The 23,282-nt window shown below is 41.8% G+C and overlaps 1 protein-coding gene across 1 annotated transcript in view; it reads right to left on the bottom strand.

Moving 5' to 3' along the window:
* LOC141140044 (CD109 antigen-like) overlaps positions 1-23,282 on the bottom strand; it is a 138,159-nt gene that overhangs the window by 39,382 nt on the left and 75,495 nt on the right. The window contains exons 14-19 of the mRNA XM_073626806.1: positions 20,886-21,068; positions 20,603-20,755; positions 8,860-8,889; positions 7,241-7,310; positions 6,559-6,661; positions 1,102-1,219 (exon numbers count right to left, since the gene is read on the bottom strand). Of these exons, the coding sequence (XP_073482907.1) occupies positions 1,102-1,219; positions 6,559-6,661; positions 7,241-7,310; positions 8,860-8,889; positions 20,603-20,755; positions 20,886-21,068 (657 nt within the window). The remainder of the gene's footprint in view (positions 1-1,101; positions 1,220-6,558; positions 6,662-7,240; positions 7,311-8,859; positions 8,890-20,602; positions 20,756-20,885; positions 21,069-23,282) is intronic.

Genomic DNA, 23,282 nt, shown 5'->3' with positions numbered 1-23,282 from the left:
GTCCTCCCCCTGTGCTGAGACCGATGGTGGTGTCCCCGCAGAGTGGATTTCTAACATAAGCTTTAATAAAGCTTACCTCTGGTAAGCGTACATCATTATAGGTGGTGGATCCTTCTCACGGGGTGTTTGCCAATTAAGCCTTCAATCACTACTGGTGGAATCATTTATGTTAAGGACTGTTTTCATTGAAGTCACTATTAGTCACGGACTCATCTCTTTTATCACTTTTTGAGGATTTATTTGCTTTATAGATTTTTACAATACAGTCACAATATTCACCTATTTTTTATTAACTATTTATTTGGTCACATATGGTGTTTTGTTAATATTTGGGTTTAGAATATATTGTGTTGTTTCAATCTTGACACAATATATGAGATATTTTGTTAATGATAATTCTACTTGTTATAGATTACTTGCGATTATATAAGATATCTCCACATTAGCGCGGTTCTGTTAATTATTCTAAAAGAGTTGCAGGAAGGACTCCACCAGAACTCTCAGTTACTAAAAAACAGACTGACTTCTCCCGTCCTTAGGACAGGAGAACCAGCCTGTAAATTCCAAGAGATGCCAGACCAGCGCTGTCAATAGCAGGGGCAGGACAGCAAGAGGAGGCTGGGGAACCCCACAGTGGCAGAACACCAGGGCCCGGTGGCAAGACAACCTTTGCAACCCTGATAGTTCTCCCACTGCTTTGGACCCTTATATTTTCTTGGTATGCTGGTGACATATATCTCTTGTTTTCTGCCACCCTGATGGGGCCCCAATACAGTAGGAAGGGAGCTCACTGCACAACATGTGAAAGGGCCATTGTAGGATCTTAGTAAAGGGCCCCAGGATATATATAAAATTACATTTTATAGTTGCCCCCCTACTTTTGTCCCTGTCCCCCCATGTGCCCCCCCTAAATATGAAAGCTGGAGACGCCACTGATAATATTTACAAAGCTGCACTTTACAGAGCTGCAAAACCCTTTCAAGCCTTTTGGCCCAGGTGCATTATTTATTAATCCCAACTTTACTACCTCTCTATAGTTAAGTATCCACATGATTCTGATCCTACAAACTTACTCAAAAAGTAAAGAAAACTCAACATTACCTCAATAGGCACATCAGTAATCCCCAGCCCAAGTCCCTCAGACATAACAAATGCAGTGGCCACCCAAGTAGTATTTTTGTCTGGCACAGTTACTTGAAGATTTCTTGATAAACTCGAGCTGTTGAAAAAACATGGTACTGAATTACTACTTTACATTGCTTTAGTATTCTTGAAAACACATCAACAGTTTTCTGTAACTATTCTATATGTGCAGGTGGCCTTACAAGGAGACCTAGATGCTATTTCTCAAGTCTATTCTTGGTGCCACTATTCTGACCGAAAGAATACAGACTGTTTGACAGGGAGATAGAAGCACAAAACAGAGCAGTAAAGTGGTTTGATCAGGGCATATCAGGATGTTGGCATCAGGAGAGATGAGAGCAGGAATGGTAAGGTCTGCAGTGAACACTCTAAAACCATGGGGTGAACATATACCTAGCAGTCCCCAAAGTGTAGCGGCATGAACAAACTTCAACCCTGGGGCAGAGTACTTCCACTTAACATGTTTTGGAGCTCATGCACTTCATAAGAGTGAATGATAAGGTACTAAGAGAGCCTTTAAATAAAGTAAGAGAGGGCATTCTCATTATGTGCCCAAAGGAGCTGCCTGACATCTGGACACCTTAAGCCAGATGTGACTCAGGACGAGGCTGTCAGGGAATTTCAGTGCAGTTCATGGAAAGCTGGCTGCATATAAACAATGAGCTGTAAAAAGCTCAGCAGTTTAGGGAAGGCCAGCAGCAGCTGGGAAACTGAGAGCTGGAAACTTCTCCTCATGTTCTCACCTAGCTGAGCAGGGCACAGAAGTAAAAAAGACACATACTATTAAAAGCAACCCATGCTTGCAATAAGACTTGTAGAATGAACATATGTATAAATGAACAAATAAGTGGAACAAACAAAAATGAAAAACATATAAAATGACAGAATAATACATTATAAATACACTGGTATATGAGAAATATGATAAAAAAAAATTTAAACAAACATAAGATATAAACACAGGTTGCATGAAACATAAAAATAAACACATAAACCCTGGGTATATAATGACCCATGTGAACATGCACTGTATATACTGTAAATATGTAAAAATGTAATAATATGTACTGACCACTAGGTGTCATCAGAATTCACACATGGTCCAAATGATAAAAGAAGTTCTCAATAAAATCAAAGTGAAGATTCATGGTAATGAAATAGGTTGTGCAAAAAATTCTGTATAAATAGAATCACTGGAGTAACCCAATTAGTACTGTAGTACTAATTATATAGAGACCACAATTTAAAAAAAAAACACAATAAAATAGTAAAAATTATATTCATCAAATCTGGTTTTACAGTGCTGCCTAAGTGCTGCAGACTCACTGCAAAGTCATGTCAAACAATAGATGACATAAGTGGATGAGTAGTATATAAATTTACATCTACCCTTGTTATTGAAAGAGTGTTTTTTGTGCCCCATAAAATAACATGCACAGCAGTTACATTTCCCACATTTACACGACCCAAAGATGTTGGAAAATGAAGCATAAGGTGATAGTGGGGAAGCTAATGTTTTTGGAGATGGGCCCAGAAACATGCAGTATAGCTACACTACTGCTCCAAGGTTGAAGTTTGGTCCCCCCTGCCACATTTGGGGACTTCTATGTACAGTACGTGATCAGAACATAGTTTTACAGTGCTCAGATGATACCATCCCTGCTCACACACTCCTGATGGTGGCTGCCTAGCAAGAGTGTCCTTAGCATTGGTTTGTATAACCTGGTTTTCCATTGGAGGTGTTGCTCCCTGGTGATACGCAAGCCATTTTATTGCATGTGCAATTTCATTCATTGTATTCATTAAAAGGTGATTTTATTTGCACCATCCAATGTACTCTGTTTTGTGCTTAAATTTTGCATGTTTATATGGTCTTTGAAAATATATAGCTTGCAAGGACCAGCAGATTGCTCTTGGTACCAGTGAAGCATGATACATTTGAAAATGTTCTTATTTGACAGGGAGAGCTGCCACTGCTTTGCTCATCCAAATACCCTCCTGTGCAAAAAACATTATTATTTCTTATTGCATTTTTACATTGACAGAGAAATAGACCCAAATAGGCAACATGTCAGTACTGGTATATGTCTGTACAAATACTGACTTTCATAAAATTGGTTTGTGTATAGGTTTTGTGCCTCTGTGGAGGAAGGGGGGCTCCTGTAGTACTTAAAGAATGACTACACTTTTGCATGATTATCCTTTATGTTCCCCTGTCCCATCCCAATATACATACAAACATATTCATCTGTTTATGCTACTTCAAGATCCACTCTGTATAGCCCAATTGAAGCCACGTGACCATCGCTGCAAACCCTCTGGGTAATCCCTCACTTCATTTGTACAAGTGCAGAGAACAATCACATTCATTCCTTTGGAGAGACCATTTATCTTTGGGACGTATAACAGACAACCTGCCTACAGGAATGAATATACTTTTCTCTAAAGCAATTTTGATTGGTTTAGTTCTCTTAACAGAAACCAATTGGTTTTACCTGCCCTATGCATGTGCTGTATGGCAAATGGATTTTGCTGTTTTTTTTAGTTGGGGAATATGAAAACCTACTTTATTGGGAAGAATTTTAAAAACAGATTTTTTTGGTATAAAGATAGGGTATTGTGGTGCAGATAAAACACTTAGGTTGCAGTTTCTTCCTTTCTCTTTTTTTTTTGACTCTTTCAACAGAAGACAGAAAAGTGGTCCCTCTTTGGTTCAAATGTTAATGAAATGACACCAGTGTTGGGATCCATTGTTTTTAAATCATCAAGAACATAGTTTTAAATGTAGCACCCTGGAGTTTAGGCAGGGTTGCTCCTCACTAATTTACTTGCCAGGAATAATTATCCTGGTTGATTGTTAGAGATCTATTGATTTCTCCCTAAGTTTGGCCTTGTTGCACTTTTCTCTTCTACCACTAGGTGGCCGGGTACTTGGTGGTACTAGATTTGAGAAGGGCAACACAAGGTCGGGTTATGGGTATATGGGGTATCTCAGCCAAAGGGCAGGGGTTTTCTTGAATCCTTTGGCCTGCAGGGAGATCCTTTATATTCGGGTGGAGTCAGGTAATCTATGTTCTGTGCCACCTGGATGGCTGTTTGGGTGGCCATGTGTTGTACTGCCCGGGCTACTAGGCCAGAGTTTGGGCCTATTCCGGGCACATCTGGCTGCTAGGCTGTCTGAGGGCCTATCCAGAAGCAAGAGAGCTGCGCAGGGTTGGGACTGCAGCTTGCAGTCCAACCAAAAATGGCGGTTCTGTCGGCCGGAGAACCTGTCATGGTCGGAGGTAGAGGGGAAGCTGTCGCCAGTAAGGGACTCTCCACCTAATTACCAGGGACCACAGTGAGTAACTGAAGCAAGTACCTGAGCAGCATTCTCACCAACTGGGGACGGTGAAGAATCGGGAAACTTCCATGGGTATCAAGCCAGGGACCCAGCCAGCGGAGGTGATGCTTGCAGAGTAGCCTTGTGTGTCAAGCCAGGGACCGAGCAAGCCAGTGGGGTGAAACTTGAGAGGTATCTTGAGTGCCAAGCTAGGGACCTAGCAGAGAGGCGGGGGTGACGCTTGAGGAAGATACCACCGTGAAGATTGGAGGAGCTCAAGAGATTTAGTGGCAGTGAATCAGTGGGTCTAGTGAGAGACCGGGAGCTCAGTGGGCTGAAGAACTACAAGGAGCGATTGCAGTGAAAGTGAAAGAACTGTTACGCTTTGTGTTAGGAACTGTTAAAGACTATTGCCATAACTTTAACTACTCTTCACCCACCATGCCCCACAACCCACTACATACAGAAGGATGTCAGCTATCCCTGGCCCTGGAGGATCTCATTAGATTAAAGGAGGCTTGGGACCTTGCTACATAAATAAGCATCTGGGCCAAAATTTTATTTTCCTATACCAGGCAAACAGAGAAGGTGTTTCGCTTTAGTATATAAAAAAAAAAACAGTCCTGCTTTTCCTCACTCTAGACAACTCCCAGTTCGATCGGTGAACCTTGCAAATGCTCTTACACAGCAAACAAACTGCAGTTCACTATTCACAGAGTTTTTCTTTTCAGTTTTCTGTAGCACAGCTCCCTTCCTCCGAGGATTCCTATTTCTTTCAACAAGCCAAGTATTCTGGCAGGTAGACTTGTGGCCAGTGTGACCAGGCTGCGGGACCACACAATTGTTTTCTGCAGCTTGAACTTCAGGCTCAACAGAGGTTTCCTAGGATGATCATTTTAAAGGGAGACTGATCTAGTTTCCTCACTAGCGATGACCTTGGGTGGGATCTGATCCTAGTCTGTACTGAGCCAATCATCTGCACCCAGGGCATTCCCTGGCCCGCAGCCACAAGTATGCAATGACCATGTATACATGTGACTGCAGGAGAGGAAATGCCTCAGCCACATACGATTAGCCCAGTATAGTGACAGCTTCCTGGTGGGCTCACTCAGGTGGGTTTGGACTAGGATCTGACACTCCGGAGCTCATGGGTTTGGACTAGGATCCAAACACACCAGAGCACCAGTCTTCTCTGGAGCCCACAGCCATCTCAGACTGCATTCTGGGTGAAAAAATACCTCCCATCTACCACCCTGTGGATCATTTTAGCCTAGAATCTGTCATATTATATATATATATATATATATATATATATATATATATATATATATATATAATGTTACATACACACACACATGCAGTATGTATATATAGAAATGTTATATATTGAGAACTAACATATTTATAGCTGCTCAGGGTTTTCTATATTCAATCACCCATGTAAGATCTCTCTTTGTCTTCAAGTTGTTAACTTCATCAAACTCCACTGAGCAATAAGGGAGTATGAATCTTGTGCACAATACAAAATATCCCTAAACGTTCTGCTATTATTACTGTTGTTTTACCTTTACACATCATAACCTTATAGTTTGAAAATGACAGCTGTTTGCTACTGTGTTTTGCATGACAGATAATTCATGCATGTACCTTGTTTGTGGAACATTTATGAGCCCCTTCTAAAGGTATGTACACACTTGTGCACACACTTGCACAGCATTTTTTATAGCATGGTGACCATTCAGTTACTGCTTCCTACCACCTTCTACCCTCTCCGAAGGTGATCCCCACCTCCTGCAATACTGCCCTCTTTTCCCTTTCACCTCCATTATTCCCTTCCAACAGTTTCCACCGTTCTTCTATCATGCTGCAACCCACTTCGCTCATCCCATTCTCCTCCTAACCTGGTCTCCATTACCCGAGGCCCCTTCTCTATTATCAACCTGTATCACCACCATCTTTGCACCCAGCTCCCCACCCCCTGTCATCCTGCAACCTGCCCCCCCCCCCCCTCAACTGAGGAAGATGGGGTGTGCTTTTGCATCTTTGTCTTGGGTGCTAAAGAGTCTTTTTCCCAGCACTGCGGTGTAGGATACCTTATATTAGTCTCTAGCCAAATCCAGGTATCTTTAAACTCTGGCATGCTTTGTAGGAATTGTGGTATTCCAATTTCTTCAATCAAAGAAGCCCTAGGCATTTCTAAAAAAAAAAAAATGTAACTGAATCTGGTGGACAAAATAAAATGATAATGAAGACAGACATTAGTATTGGTAGCAAACTCATTAAACTATTGAAAATAAATTATTGTTTTAGAAAATAATATATCAAGGCAAAGCACTAATCAAAACTACAAAAACCCAACTTTGTTGAAGCTCAATTAACAGGGCCATCTACAGTAAGTAAAAAATGTGCTGGCTTTATAGTTGCCTCATCTTGTCAAATATATTCCAAACACTTCCATTAAAAAAGTTTACTAACAAAAATCATAAGGATATAATTAATGCAATTTGTATGCACACTGCAATAATGATTTGACCATTGCGTTTTTGCTATTACAGTTAGAAACAGACATTTACACACCATAAAGTGTCAGCAAAAATTAACATATACTGTATATTCTTTCAATGTGGTGAAAAATGTAGATATTTCAAAATATTTAACAAAAATAGAGAAAAACAAACTTGTCTAAATGAATTAATCATGGCTATTTATTTTTTTAAGGAATAGCAAGTACAATAGTCAATAGCTAGTACAATAGTCAGTCCATTTCATACTTACCAGTAAATTCAGATTTCATATCACCGTATGTTTCAGAGATTACGGCATCAGTCACACTTATTAGAAGCCTCTATTAATATAAAAAAAGTATGAATACTTTTTTAAACTTATGCTAAAACGATTTGCTAACATGAATAACACAATGAAAAGGAAAACCTTGCAAAACAGTAATGAGATTTGGAACATAGAGAATTGTGCATGTGTTTTACTGCATAAAGAAGCAGTTCACTCAACTCCTATTTATCCTAATGTGGTCAGTTCCTGCCTAAGCACTAAAGGTTATTCAGCAAGTAAAAATTAGGACACACTGCATTTTTGTGCATTAACGAGCATTAAGCAGGCCTGATGAAATAATGATAAATACATTTCTTAAATAAACCTTTATCTGAATGTTACAATCCTCAAGTTATATAGTGAATGAACAAATAACACAAACATAAAACGCAAATAAATACATAAAAATACACAAGCAAAAAACACCTGTTACTGCAAATATATGAGTGTGACCAAGTAATCATCATATTGAAATTAAAACATGTTAAAAAAAAAGAAAATATGTACTACTAGTGAATATTTAGCCTGTTTTGCATTGTCAACTAGAAGCCACTATTAGCGGCTGGTAAAGCCAGAGTAATTGACTGTCTGAACAATTGAACAGTCTGAACAATTGAACAGACTTGCCGTATGTCCAGAATGAAATAAGGAGTGTGATAACATTATGGGGTTGATTTACTAAAACTGTAGAGTGCAAAATCTGGTGCAGCTCTGTATAGAAACCAATCAGATACCAGGTTTTATTGTCAAAGCTTAATTGAACAAGATGAAGTTAGAAGTTGATTGGCTACCATGCACAGCTGCACCAGATTTTGCATGCTAAGGTTTTAGGTAATCAACCCCTTTGTATCAGATTGGGATGTAAATACTGTCATTCATAAAATGTTTGTGTGTGTGAAGTGGAAATCCTACTTTGTGGCAGGAGATCCTACAATGAACTTTTGGACTGGGGTTGAAGCTGGATGGAAGACTTGCTTTATGTCCAGAGTGAATTAAGGAGTGTAATGACATTTTCTATCAGATCAAGATGTAACTATTGCTTATCCTAAGGTGTTTGTGTGTGAAGTGGAAATCCTGTGATTACTATTATTAAAGCTGACAAGTATTAAAACAGGGAGTAGGGATGTTTCTCCCTTGAAAAGTACTTTAGCTTAGTCTAAAAAGTTTTGGCAGTCTTAATATTATTTATGAAATTGATAAATGTGTGCCAAAAGTTGTGGCCACTGACCCTGTAGAAAGTTTGCCCAGCTACTATCACTGAGGTAATCACTGGCTGTGTGAACAGTCATGGATAGCTGCAACCATCAACAGCCTGTCATTGCACTGCATGGGTGCAACTGACCCAGCTATTAGCAAACACCTATAAATTCACACCTCAGCCGTTTTTGATATTTTGAATAGAAGGGATAGGTTAGGCATTTCTTTGATGTTTGTGATCTTGCTGGTGGGATTCATCTCTCATACTAGTGAGCACCATCTCCAAGACCAAAATTGAGGGGAAATACAAAAAGTCATAGTCCCCACAGCAAAGTGTTAAGGAAAATCTTCATTCTATGCAGACTTACCTGAGAATACATTACAAAGCTGTTATTGATCTAGAAAACAAAAGAACACTTATCAGGGGACATCAGAAAAATATTTAATTGTTTCAATAAATACTTCCTAAAATTAGCACCAATGCAGTGAAAGCAGGGGCAATTACATATACCAGATCTCATAACATTGTAATTAAGAGCTTTCTAATGTAAACTCCCTTATGTAGAAGATTAGATACAGATTAGTACATTCATGTCAGCCAAAGAAGGTAAAAACTACTCAATAAGGTTCGGATGTGTGCCAGTCCTTAAAGTAGCATTAAACTAAAAAACAAACATTTTATACATTCCAGCTTACTAATTCTTAGATGTGGCATGTATTAGTTTTCTTTGTAACTGTTTTTTGGTCAGTAAGTTCAGGGTGTCCAGCAAAAGTGAGAAAAAACAAAGTTCCAGGGCACAGGATCAGTAAGAAGTACAACTTTATTTCACAAAGCATATCTGCACAATTAAAACTACTTGTTCCAGGGGTCCTGCCCCCTTTTTCAGCCCCTGAAATGCGTAGTGGTGCCTGCTATCTCCATTAGGGTCTGCTGCATAAGGAGAGGAGGCTGACAGATGCTGCTGCTTTCCATCCTGTTTGGTGGGTCTGGCTGCACATTTTCAGCTCAGGGGCTTGCGGTGGTTTGAAATGAAGTTGTACCTCTTACTGTTCTTGCGCCCTGGAATTTTGTTTTTTTTACTTTTGCTGAACAGCTTGGTCTGTTTTTTTTTTTTCCATGTGTCACTGGACCATCCCAAAGTCTGTTTTCACCAGTAGCTGCAGATTTTAGTAATTTTCCCAAAAAGTGTTTGGAGACCTGTGTCCTGCCCCAGGGGACATGTATCAATGCAAATTTTTTTTTTTTAAACAGCCGTTTTTTCGGGAGCAGTGATTTTTTTAATGCTTAAAGTGAAACAATAAAAATGAAATATTCCATTAAATATCATGCCTGGGGGGTGTCTATAGTATGCCTGTGAAGTGGCGCATTTTTCCCGTGTTTAGAACAGTACCACAGCAAATTTACATTTCTAAAGGAAAAATTGTCATTTAAAACTGATCCCGATAAGCCCCCCGCCCGCATACCCCCACAACCACCGGGCAAGGGTTGTGGGGATGGGGACAAGGTGCTTTGGGGTCAGACCCCAAAGCACCCTCCCCATGTTGAGGGCATGTGGCCTGGTACGGTTCAGGAGTGGGGGCGCTCTCGTCCCCCCCTCTTTTTCTGCGGCCTGCCAGGTTGCCTGCTCGGATAAGGGTCTAGTATGAATTTTGGGGGGACCCCTACGCCATTTTTTTTTATTTTGGTGCAGGATTTCCCTTAAAATCCATACCAGCCCTGAAGGGCCTGGTATGGATTTTAGGGGGGGGGCTACACCATTTTTTTAAATTTGGCGCAGGCTTCCCCTTAATTTCCATATCAGACCTGAAGGGCCTGGTATGGATTTTAGGGGGACCCCCACGCAATTTTTTAAAAAATTTTGGTTAGGGGTTCCCCTTAATATTCATACCAGACCCAAAGGGCCTGGTAATGGACTGGGGGGGGGAACCCATGCTCTTTTTTTCAATGAGTTTTATCTATATTGCCGAGACCCAACAATTCATTACAACCGCGATCAGCTTTGAATGCCAATTTTTCCTTTAGAAATCTCATTTTGCTGTGGTACTGTTCTAAACCCGGGAAAAATGTGCCACTTTACAGGCATACTATAGACACCCCCCAGGCACGATATTTAAAGAAATATTTCATTTTTATTGTTTCACTGTAAGCATTAAAAAATCACTGCTTCCGAAAAAATGGCCGTTTTTAAAAAAAAAAATTGCATTGATACATGTCCCCTGGGGCAGGACCCAGGTCCCCAAACACTTTTTATGACAATAACTTGCAAATAAGCCTTTAAAATGAGCACTTTTGATTTTTCATGTTAGTGTCCCGTAGACTTTAATGGTGTTCTGGCGGCTTTCCAATTTTGCCGCGAACACCACATATTGTTCAGTATCGGCGAACAGGCGAACACCCGATGTTTCCAGTCGAACTTACGTTCGACTGGAACATCGGGCTCATCCCTAGTGTTAACTAGCTAGAACACCAGGCAAAAAAAAAGGAATAAAATCCTATAAAAAGGAAACTAATGCAGCAACCACATTTAATGATTGGTAAGCTCCAAGGTATTACATTTTTGTTTTTGGCTTTAACCCCTTCATGCCCACGCTATAGCTGAAAGATGGCTACAGCGTGGACCTAAATTGCCGGGAGGGCGTCCTGTACGTCCTCCCGTGCATGAGCTGCCTGAGTGCTCTGTGATCAGTGATTTAATGAGACTCGGCTGATCATAGATCGGAGTAAGGGTCAGTCAATGACAGCTGATCACGTGATGTAAACAGAGCCAGTAATCAGTGCCCACCAGTGCTGCCTCATCATTGCCCATCAGTGCCGCCTTATCAGTGCCTATCAGTACAGCCTATCAGTGCCCATCAGTGCCCATCATTGCAGCCTCATCAGCACACATCAATGAAGGAGAAAAATTACCTGTTTGCAAAAAATTTTAACAAACATTTAAAAAGTTTTTTTTTTGTTTTTTTTATTGTTGGTCTTTTTTGTTTAGCAAAAAAATAAAAATCCCAGTAGTGATTAAATACCACCAAAAGAAAGCTCTATTTGTGTGAAAAACAATTATAAAAATTTCATATGGGTACAGTAAAGCATGACCGGGCAATTGTCATTCATAGTATGACAGCCCTGAAAGCTGAAAATTGGCTTGCCCAGGAAAGGGGTTTAAAGCGGAGTTCCACTCAAAAGTGGAGCTTCCGCTCATCTGAATCCTCCCCCCCTCTGGTGCCACAATTGGCACCTTTCAGGGGGGAGGGGGGTGCAGATACCTGTCTAATACCCCCGCACCCCCCCCCCTGCTGTCTCCTGGGAAACACACAGGTCCCTGGACATAGCGGGGACCACTTAGGACGCTCAGCGCGACTGATTCCCTCACAGAGAACGGCGGTGCCAGCAGCCGGGAGCCGATCGATTCATCGGCTTCGGCTGCCGACATCGCTGGACCCTGGGATGGGTAAGTGTCCATTTATTAAAAGTCAGCAGCTCCAGTATTTGTAGCTGCTGGCTTTTAATAATTTTTTTTAGGTGAACTCCCTCTTTAAGTGTTAAAACCACTTCTACACTTGGTGTATATAAAGGCAAAATATTTTTGTAGTTTTGGATAGTGGGGAAGTGTTAGACTTTTCTTTGCTGTTTGTGTCCCTACTGGAAAGATTCATATTGGCAAGCACTGTCCCCAGACTGAATGTGAAGAGAAATCCAAAATGTTCTAACTGTCACCAAAGTACAGTGCGATTGCAAAACTTCCAGTGGGGCTAAATGTTCGAAAAACAACTGTCTAAGATGGAAATTCTTTGGGGAGATCTCCTCTTATTTAATTTTTCTTTTCCAGGACAGGAGGTTAATGGAAACCGTTTGAATAATAACACAATAGCGGTTTTAATACTTACCTACTCTATCCAAAAAAAACTGATTTACATCCATTCTAAATCATAACTTTAGTCATCAAAGTAATCATTATACCAAATCCCCTCCACTACCCTTTGACAACAACTGCTCTTTTTATCCTAAATGTATAGCTAAATACCTTTTTGTTTTTTTTTTTTTTGTTTTTTTTTAAGGAATGCTCATTTGTGAGTCTGTTGGAACTCTGTCCAAGTGGAACTGGTCTAAGTGGTGAGTTAAAACCAGAGGGGGGACCTTGAGTGGAGAGTGAACAAGTCTTGCTTTTTGATTGCTGGGTTACATTTTTGGGGCTTTTCCTTGCAGCTTTTCAATCACCTTTTTCTGTCACTTTTTAAACGACTCTTTTTTTTTTTTCTTTGCTTCCTTCAGACTACTAATTAAGGGGAGTGGTTAATTGCTCACAGGTGCTTGAGGCCTATATAACCTTGTGTAGAACTCATAGTGAGCCTGCTCATGCGTGAGTCTGTTGGAACTCTGTGCAAGTGGAACTGGTCTAAGTGGTGAGTTAAAACCAGAGTTTAAAACAGGAGGTTATAACAGGGGTCATAGTACCTGTGTAGTGTGAGTACCTGAGTGTTGTCTGAGTAGTGTGTGTGGATCGTTAGTAATTGTGTACTGTATACTTTTGTATTGCGAGTGCACATAGGTCTGCGAGTGGCCTGCGAGTGCACGTAGGTCTGCGAGTGCACGTAGGTCTGCGAGTGGCCTGCAAGTGCACGTAGGTCTGCGGGTGCACGTAGGTCTGCAAGCGGCCTGCGGGTGCACGTAGGTCTGCGAGTGCGCATAGGTCTGCGAGTGCACGTAGGTCTGCGAGTGCACGTAGGTCTGCGAGTGGCCTGCGGGTGCACGTAGGCCTGCGAGTGCACGTAGGTCTGCGTGTGGCCTGCGTGTGCACGTAGGTCTGCGAGTGGTCTGCGAGTGCACGTAGGTCTGCGAGTGCACGTAGGTCTGCGAGTGGCCTGCGGGTGCACGTAGGCCTGCGAGTGCACGTAGGTCTGCGTGTGGCCTGCGTGTGCACGTAGGTCTGCGAGTGGTCTGCGAGTGCACGTAGGTCTGCGAGTGCACGTAGGTCTGCGAGTGGCCTGCGAGTACACATAGTTCTGCGAGTGGCCTGCAAGTGCACATAGGTCTGCGAGTGCACGTAGGTCTGCGAGTGCACATAGGTCTGCGACTGTTGTGCGAGTACACGTAGGTTTGTAATTACCTGTGTATTGTCTTGAGTATTAGTGTCAGGAAGCTAGTTGTTAGGTAATTTGGACAGGGTATAATCCCCAATCCTCATTAAATTTAATAGGTACGATGCCCGGCGGGTGTGGAGAGGCGACTCTTTGTACATCTTGCTGCATGTATGCGTTCCTTGATCATCTGATCGAGGGCGAATACTGCTGTGCAAAATGTAAGCACATTGTTTCCCTGGAAGCCCAGGTTCTGAATCTGGAGAAGCAACTGTCAGCACTGAGAAGTCCCTCCATACTAAAGGAGAGCCAGGAACGTACACGGCAGGTGACAGCAGGGGCCAGCACAGAGGCGGGTGGAGACAAAGAGGTGCAGGCACTAGCAAAGAGTAGATGGGTGACAGTCAGGAAGGGAAGAGGGGGAAGTGCCAGGGAGGCCGATCCAGGACTGGAGCATCCCAATAAGTATGCTCCATTGAGTGACATTGGTGAAACCAGTCAGGGACCAGCACTGCTGGAGCTGAGGGACTCTCCTAGCTGCCAGGAGAAGAACTCCTCCAGTGAGAGTGGGGGGGGGGCAGCAAAGGGAAAGGAAAGACAGATTCTGGTGGTAGGGGACTCAATTCTTAAAAGGACAGAGAGGGCAATCTGTAACAAAGACCTGAAGCGCCGAACAGTATGTTGTCTACTGGGCACTCGGGGTCGGCACATCACGGATCTGGTGAACAGATTACTGGGAGGGGCTGGAGAAGACCCAGCTGTCATGGTGCACGTTGGCACCAATGACAAAGTCAGAGGCAGATGGAGTGTCCTAAAGAATGATTTTAGGGACTTAGAATCTAAATTGAGGAAAAGGACCTCCAAGGTAGTATTCTCAGGAATACTACCAGTACATCGAGCCACATCAATAAGGCAGAGGGAGATTAGGGAAGTAAACAAGTGGCTGAAGAGCTGGTGTAGTAAGGAGGGGTTTGGGTTCCTGGAGGACTGGGCCGACTTCTCAGTCGATAACCGGTACTATAGAAGGGATGGACTGCACCTAAATGAGGAGGGTGCAGATCAGCTGGGAATGAAGATGGCCAAAAAGTTAGAGGGGTTTTTAAACTAGGTGATGGGGGGAGGGTCCAGAGGTGGAGATAGTCAGCGCGGAAGATATTCCAGAGGGTAGTATTGGGGGCATTAATGGTAGGTTGACCAAAGCACAAAAACCCAAGGTAAGTATAGTAGCAAGTTCTAGTTGCAATCTCGAAACACCCAATACGAGGACTAGAGATACCGTTGTACGAGGAGGATTTGGATTTTGTGGGAATTTCAGAGACCTGGTTCAACAGCTCTCATGATTGGCTGGCAAACATTCAAGGGTATACCCTTTACCACAAGGATACAGAGGGTAAAAAAGGGGAGGGGTATATATCAAGAATAATGTACAAGTGAATGTGAGAGATGACATCACTGAGGGAGCTAGGGAGGAGGTGGAATCCTTATGGGTAGAGCTCCAAAGGGATGAAGCTAAGGGGGAAAATAATACTGGGAGTATGCTATAGGCCCCCTAACCTGAGGGAGGGAGGAAGTGGAGACAGATCTCCTATCACAATTTGGATTAGCAGCAAGGATGGGAAGGGTTATCATAATGGGGGATTTTAATTATCCAGACATAGACTGGGCGGAGGGAACCGCGCATTCATTTAAGGCTCGCCAGTTCCTTAAAGCGGGGGTTCACCCACACCGCCAAAAAAAAAAAATATTAAAAGCCAGCAGCTACAAATACTGCAGCTGCTGACTTTTAATACATTGCCACTTACCTGTCCCAGGGTCCAGCGATGTCGGCAGGCGACGCCGAGAACCCGCTCGGTTCTCGGCAGCTGCCGCCGCCATCCTAGGTGAGGGAATCAGGAAGTGAAGCGTTGCGGCTTCACTTCCCGGTTCCCTACTGCGCATGCGCGAGTCACACTGCGCGTCCCTAGTGGTCCCCGCTCTCTGCTGGGAGCTGTGTGTTCCCAGCAGACAGCGCGGTCGGGACGGGAAGAGGCATAGACTCCCATGGGAGTCTATGCCGGAAGTGGGTGCAAATACCTGTCTTTGACAGGTATCTGCACCCCCCTCCCCCCTGAAAGGTGCCAAATGTGACACCGGAGGGGGGGAGGGTTCCGAAAAGCGGAAGTTCCATTTTTGTGTGGAACTTCGCTTTAATGTCTTGCAGGACAATTTTATGGGTCAGATGGTAGACGCACCAACTAGAAATAAAGCATTACTGGATTTACTGATTAACCAACAATACAGACCTGATCACGGATGTGGAAACACGGGGCAATTTAGGTAACAGCGATCACAGGTCAATTAGTTTCAGTATAAATCACACAAATAGGAAACATACAGGGAATACAAAGACACTGAATTTCAAAAGAGCCAACTTCCCTAAACTACAAACCTTGCTAAAAGGCATAAATTGGGATAAAATATTAGGAACAAAGAACACGGAGGAGAGATGGGTTTGCTTTAAGAGCATATTAAATAAGGGCATTAGCCAATGCATCCCATTGGGTAATAAATTTAAGAGCTAACAAAAGTCCTGGATGGCTTAACTCCAATGTAAAAATGCATATAAAAGCAAAGGAGAAGGCCTTCAAAAAATACAAGGTTGAGGGATCATCCTCAGCATTCAGACTTTATAAAGAATGCAACAAGAAATGTAAGGGTGCAATTAGGAAGGCTAAGATAGAACATGAAAGACACATAGCGCAGGAGAGCAAAAAAAATCCCAAGAAATTCTTTAAGTATGTAAACAGTAAAAAAGGGAGGACAGACCATATTGGCCCCATAAAGAATGAGGAAGGACATCTGGTTACAAGGGATGGGGAGATGGCGAAGGTATTGAATTTATTCTTCTCCTCAGTCTTCACGAGTGAATCGGGGGGCTTCAGTAACCAAAACTGCAGTGTTTATCCTCATGACACAACACAGGAAGCACCTCCATGGTTAACAGAGGAGAGAATTAAAATTAGACTTGAGAAACCTAACATTAATAAATCACTGGGACCAAATGGCTTGCATCCGAGGGTACTTAGGGAACTCAGTCAAGTGATTGCCAGACCGTTGTTCCTTATTTTTACAGACAGTCTACTGACTGGAATGGTACCAGCTGATTGGAGAAAAGCCAATGTAGCACCAATATTTAAAAAGGGCCCAGAATACATCCCTGGGAATTACAGACCAGTTAGCCTAACATGAATAGTACGTAAACTCTTGGAGGGGATGATAAGGGACTATATACAAGATTTTAGTAATGAGAACAGTATCATTAGCAGTAATCAGCATGGATTCATGAAGAATCGTTCTTGCCAAACCAATCTACTAACCTTCTATGAGGAGGTGAGTTGCCACATAGATAAAGGAAGGCCTGTAGACGTGGTGTATCTGGATTTTGCAAAAGCATTTGACACAGTTCCCCATAAACGTTTACTGTACAAAATAAGGTCCGTTGGCATGGACCATAGGGTGAGTACATGGATTGAAAACTGTACTCGGAATGGTCAGGGGTGGGTAGTGGGGGTTCCCCAGGGTTCTGTGCTGGGACCAATCCTATTTAATTTGTTCATAAAGGACCTGGAGGATGGGATAAACTGTTCAATCTCTGTATTTGCAGACGATACTAAGCTAAGCAGGGCAATAACTTCTCCCCAGGATGTGGAAACCTTGCAAAAAGATCTGAACAAATTAATGGGATGGGCAACTGCATGGCAAATGAGGTTCAATGTAGAAAAATGTAAAATAATGCATTTGGGTGGCAAAAATATGAATGCAATCTATACACTGGGGGGAGAACCTCTGGGGGAATCTAGGATGGAAAAGGACCTGGGGGTCCTAGTAGATGATAGGCTCAGCAATGGCATGCAATGCCAAGCTGCTGCTAACAAAGCAAACAGAATATTGGCATGCATTAAAAATCAACTCCAGAGATAAAACGATAATTCTCCCACTCTACAAGACTCTGGTCCGGCCACACCTAGAGTATGCTGTCCAGTTCTGGGCACCAGTCCTCAGGAAGGATGTACTGAAAATGGAGCGAGTACAAAGAAGGGCAACAAATCTAATAAAGGGTCTGGAGGATCTTAGTTATGAGGAAAGGTTGCGAGCACTGAACTTATTCTCTCTGGAGAAGAGACGCTTGAGAGGGGATATGATTTCAGTATACAAATACCGTACTGGTGACCCCACAATAGAAATAAAGCTTTTTCGCAGAAGAGAGTTTAACAAGACTCGTGGCCACTCATTAAAATTAGAAGAAAAGAGGTTTAACCTTAAGCTACGTAGAGGGTTCTTTACTGCAAGAGCAGCAAGGATGTGGAATTCCCTTCCACAGGCGGTGGTCTCAGCGGGGAGCATCGATAGCTTCAAGAAACTATTACATAAGCACCTGAATGCCACAACATACAGGGATATACAATGTAATACTGACACATAATCACACATAGGTTGGACTTGATGGACTTGTGTCTTTTTTCAACCTCACGTACTATGTAACTATGTACTATAGCGGTCATGTGGCCGCTCCAGTCCCTCTCTTCTCTTTTCTGTGGTATGGCAGTAGGCAAGGTACAGTGGCAACATAGGAACAACATGTCCTATAAAGTCTGTAAGCTTCAAGCTATAGTGGGTGTGGCTGCTTTTCTGTTTGGGGCAATAGTAAAGACCTCTGGCTGCTGTGGATGCATCAGTACGTCACCCACCATAGTTACTGGGACCTACAGGGTGTGTTAAAACAAAAGCCAGAGGTTTCTACAGAGGAAACGTCAGCCAGAGGTTCCTACAGAGCTATTGCCGAAGGTGAGCACACAAAGGTGCCCTTCATGTATGAAGCCCTAAGGCCCCTTCCACACAGGGCAGATCCGTTTAGCGGAGTCCACCAGCTCAGCAGGAGATCGTTCCATTGATCTCCACTGAGCCAGCGGATGACAGGTCCATCTCTACTCACTGAGCAGGGAGGCGCCTGTCAGAGCCCCGCTGATCCCTATGGGAAGATCGGACGAAAACAGATAAAAAACAGTATGTCCCTTTTCATCAGATCTCATCCGATCCACCAAGACGGATGGCGAAAGTATCACCATACGTCTGTTTTGAGCGGATCGGAAGGCAGGCCGGTATCAGCAGGCACATCTCCGCTAACATCCGCCTGCCCATAGGAGTCAATAGATGGCCCGCTTGGATCCGCCTGAAAAACGGACAGGCAGATCCGAGCGGGCTTGTCGTGTGAAAGGGGCCTAATGCCCCGGAAATAATATATTGGGGTCAGGACCTCCTCTGTAGCAAAGGTAAGTAAAAAATACAATGTAATAAGTAGTAACAGTGCCACAGATGTGTGCTCAAATGAACAGCTGCTACTCCAATAATTGTGAAAAAAACTAGTGAACTGTGTAAAGTGATAAGAATAGCGCTAATCCACACACAAAAAAAACGTTACAATCTGAAATGGTGAATACTACAAATTATAATCAATATAATTTGAGTGAACAGTCTCTCCTTATGTGATTATCAAAAAAACCACAAAAAGCAAACTTCACTAATATGTGAATCCATTACCGCGCTTTCTCAATTGGACTCACCAGAAAAATAATTGGATATAACAACTGGAGGAACAAACTCTCCAGATATGGTCATCAATCACAGTTTTTCTCTCAACGAATTCAGCATGTCATGGGAAAGCCAAAGAAAAAAGAAGGAGGCTTCCATAGCGTAAAAAATATCTCACAGGCTTGTTAAAAACTATTTTCATTCCACTCACATTTGAAGAGTTCCTGCCCGACACTAGGGAGTAACACACTCAGCTATGTATAGCCGTTCACTTCCAGACCTGTCATGGACTGCAAGTGTGTCAATTGGCAATCGCTATGTCCTCAGCGTCCTGGCCCTGCTCTATGTCCGTTTTGTCATGTGATGTCTTCAAGGAGCAGCAGCAGTCTCTCCTTATGTGATAATCACATAAGGAGAGACTGTTCACTCATTTGGCATATTTTTTAATGTTTGTTTATTTTTTCAATATTGATATTCATCGCTGCATATTTTTTTATCTTTTCTGCACCTTATCTCAGCAGCTTTATAGCATGTTGCATAGAGTTTGTATTATGCACTAGCACTTTATAGACATTGCATATTGAATTGGTTTAACACATATATATGAACACATGTAAATTTTGAATAATTGGGTAAACACATACATACATACATACACATGTTACAATCTGAAATGGTGAATAGTACAAATTATATTTTTTGTGTGTGTGTGGATTAGCACTATTCTTATCACTTTACAAAGTAAAAAATACAAACTAGAGTTTTGCTTTAAGTGTGACACAAAAATGGGAACACCTCAGTAATTCTACATGGTTTCAATGGTAGAAATATACATTTGAAGTATCAGGTAAGATTTCATTTGTCATAGAATAGATTGCATATGCCCCTTTCTGGGAAGCCCTCCTCACTTTTATGAACATATTATATATTTTACAAAAAGGAAGTAAACAGGATCACTTTTCCAGCGCTTAGGGGTAAAAATATTTATAATTAAACGAAGCAGCTGCTATATTAGTACAAAACATTATAAAGGGTAAGTAAAAAAGGTCTGATGAATAGTGTTTCAAGCTTAAGCAGCGCTACTAGCGCTACTTAAACTTGAAAGACTATTCATCAGACCTTTTTTGCTTACCCTTTATAATATTATATATTTTATTATAGAATTATTGAGTACAGGATGCTTCCCCAAAAATTGAATGAATCTGGTGTAAGTGTCGCTATTTTTGCCATAATGAGGGGAATTTACTAAAACTGGAGAGTAGTGCACAATCTGGTGCAGCTCTGCATAGCAACCAATCAGCTTTCATTTTTTTTTTTTTTTTGGTCAAAGCTTAATTGAACAAGCTGAAGTTACAAACTGATTGGCTACCATGCACATCTGCACCAGATTCTGAGTGCTTCAGTTTTAGTATATTACCCCTCTACTGTGCCTATATTTTGTTCATGTGATAGCTTCTATTCAGTTATACTTACTCTGCTGGAGGTTAAATCATTTGCTTCCCCAAAAAGCGTGGAACTTTTTTCAACAATTCGCAGTCCCACTAAGGATCGAGATTCCTTCACATTGACAGACAGAGTGACATTTTCTAATGGTTTAGCACTGTTTTTATTCCATGATAAAGTCACCTATAAGACAGATATCAAATTGAGCACCTAACACAATAAAACTTTAATGGAACATCACATTGACATGAATAAAACTTAAATTGTCTAGTGCTTGGAAAGCATGGTGTCTTCAGTGATGCATTTATTTTACCTGGTTCTTTAGTGCACCTGTGATACGAAGTATCTGAGTGGTTTGGATTATACCACCAAAGCTGTTGTTCAGATTGAGAAAATAAACTAAAATTTGAGCATTGGGAGTCCAGGATTGTTCAGGAGTGAGACTAAAACTGGTTTTATTCTTGCCTGCAGCCAATACCTTTCCATTTGCAGAAACCTTTAAATAAAGGAAAAATGCATTAAACATTTATCTTAAAGGGTTTGTAAAGGCAGTATAATTTTTTAACCCCCAAACCTCCCTTTTCCTATCTAAAGCATGCCTGAGCTTTTATAAATAACCTTGTTCCTGTGACACCATGACCAGTTCTGTAAAGTTCTTGCAGGGGCAGTTCCTACTGACATAGGCAGGCAGAACTACATCCTTTTAATAAGCACAGTGTTTGGGTAGGCTCTTAGGAATAAAGTCAATGGCGTTGTTTAGCTGGGAAAGAAATTGATGCAAGCAAGTGTGTAGATGGGGCCTGAATTAGATATAGCACCTTGTATTGGGAGGAAATACTCACACATAGTTTATAGTGTACTGATGTTTTTTATATAAATTGTGCACAGTTTGTTTGCAGCAGCAGATAAACTGATCTTTAGTCCTGATCTAAGCATTCCAGAGAATATACAACATCATTGTTTACAAGATATGTTGCCAGATAACGGCTTCGGTTACCAGAAGTAGTGTCTCTTTTAGGAATAGGTAGAAGATGTTTCTGTAGTTTGCACTGGCTCCACACCACCACAATGTATACCAGAGTGTATGAATGGAAGAAGGAGCCTTCCCTGAGCTATCCCTTCTCACGTGGAACCTGACTCTGTGCTAAGCATTGTCCCTTGCAAGCAGATTCCTTTCCTTACCACCCGAAGTACGCCAGAATGACGTGGGGTATCTTAATTCAAATGTTCTCCTGACTCAAGATGGCTGTTAAAGTCTCTCAAGAGTTTGGGGTCCAATCAAACTATCTTCCTTTCTCAAGGCTCTATACAGAATCTCAATGGGACCAATTCCTTTACAAGGCTCCCCTTCCCATGCAATAATGGCACTAGGCAAGCTAGAGGTTGGAAGACTAACTACACCTGCCTACACTCTGCCCTTTTAAAAGATGCTATTCTCTTCATGTAATGGACAACAGAAAATATATTATTATATATTGGTAATTATGATTGAACAGCAAAAGTTATAAAACATAGTCAGCGTATTTAACAGTCATTACTCATTGGATCAACCTCCTACGGTGACGTCCTTCACTATTACTCCTTGCATCAACAAGTAGACTGTCTGCAACATTCAGTTTCTCTTCCCCCGAAACCAAGGAAGGTGGTCAATTCTGACACCCCAGCTGTACCCATTCATACAATCCTAGGCAGTAGAAATTCCGGCAGGCAAAAGTTTCAGTCTCATTTACCCTAAAATGTCCAATTGTGCCATGTATGACTTGTCAGACTATGAAGGCTGTGGAGTCACATGTTGAAAGATGTCTCCTTTTTCTGTCAGAATACGGGCTCTCTGCTACCACAATCCACTTCTAACCACTTCAAAACCAGACCAATTTTGACATTTCTTTCATACATGTAGAAGTCTGAATTTTTTTGCTAGAAACATTATATATTTTAAGCAGAGGCTTTAGGGAATAAAATGGTGGATTTTGCAATTTTTTATGTCACACTATATTTAAGTAGTGATTTTTCAAACATAAATTTTTGGGAAAAAAATTTATGAATTTTACTGAACACAAACACAATATAGTGCTTAAAAATAAAATAAAAAGTGACGCTTTCACCATGTGTTCACAAAATCAAACCCAATGTGTAACTAATTAAATAAATCAGCCCAGAAAGTCCACATGATCCATAAGTCCATTTGTTAGAAAAAATATGGAATATTGGAAAAAACATCCATGTGACCTCCAAACGAAGAAAACCATCTATGGTGCCCAGCCACGATTGTGTCCTCCGCTCACCACCAAGCCAAATGAATTCACCATGTGATTTAAGTGCTCACTCACCTAAATGATTTGACCTCTTTTGTTAAAATAAGGTCATAGTGCGCTTTGGGTTAGGGGGTTCTTCTCTCCTGCTCCACAAGTGTCTGGCCCCCCAGGAACATCTTAAGGGTCTTAAAGTTGATGTAAACCCGAAAAAAAAATAATTAAGGCTTGCACCTTATACAGTATAGGATTTCATGTCATCTGTGCCCAGTCTTGCCATGAAGAGTTAATCCAGCTCTGAGCAGTTTCACTATCTTTTTTCAGTGAGCTAAAAACTGACACAGAGAAATAGGAGTCAGTTCTTCCCCCTTGCTGTGAGTGACAGGTGATGTATATATCTCATGCACAAGCCCAAGAGAGGCATTCTGTGTACTTCAGATCCCCTCCTCCTTTCTTTT

This window comes from Aquarana catesbeiana, linkage group LG04, assembly GCF_042186555.1.
Source record: "Aquarana catesbeiana isolate 2022-GZ linkage group LG04, ASM4218655v1, whole genome shotgun sequence".
Taxonomy (NCBI): Eukaryota; Metazoa; Chordata; class Amphibia; order Anura; family Ranidae; genus Aquarana; species Aquarana catesbeiana.
The sequence above is the reverse complement of the archived record's forward strand: the minus strand, read 5'-3'. Positions and strand labels throughout refer to the sequence as shown.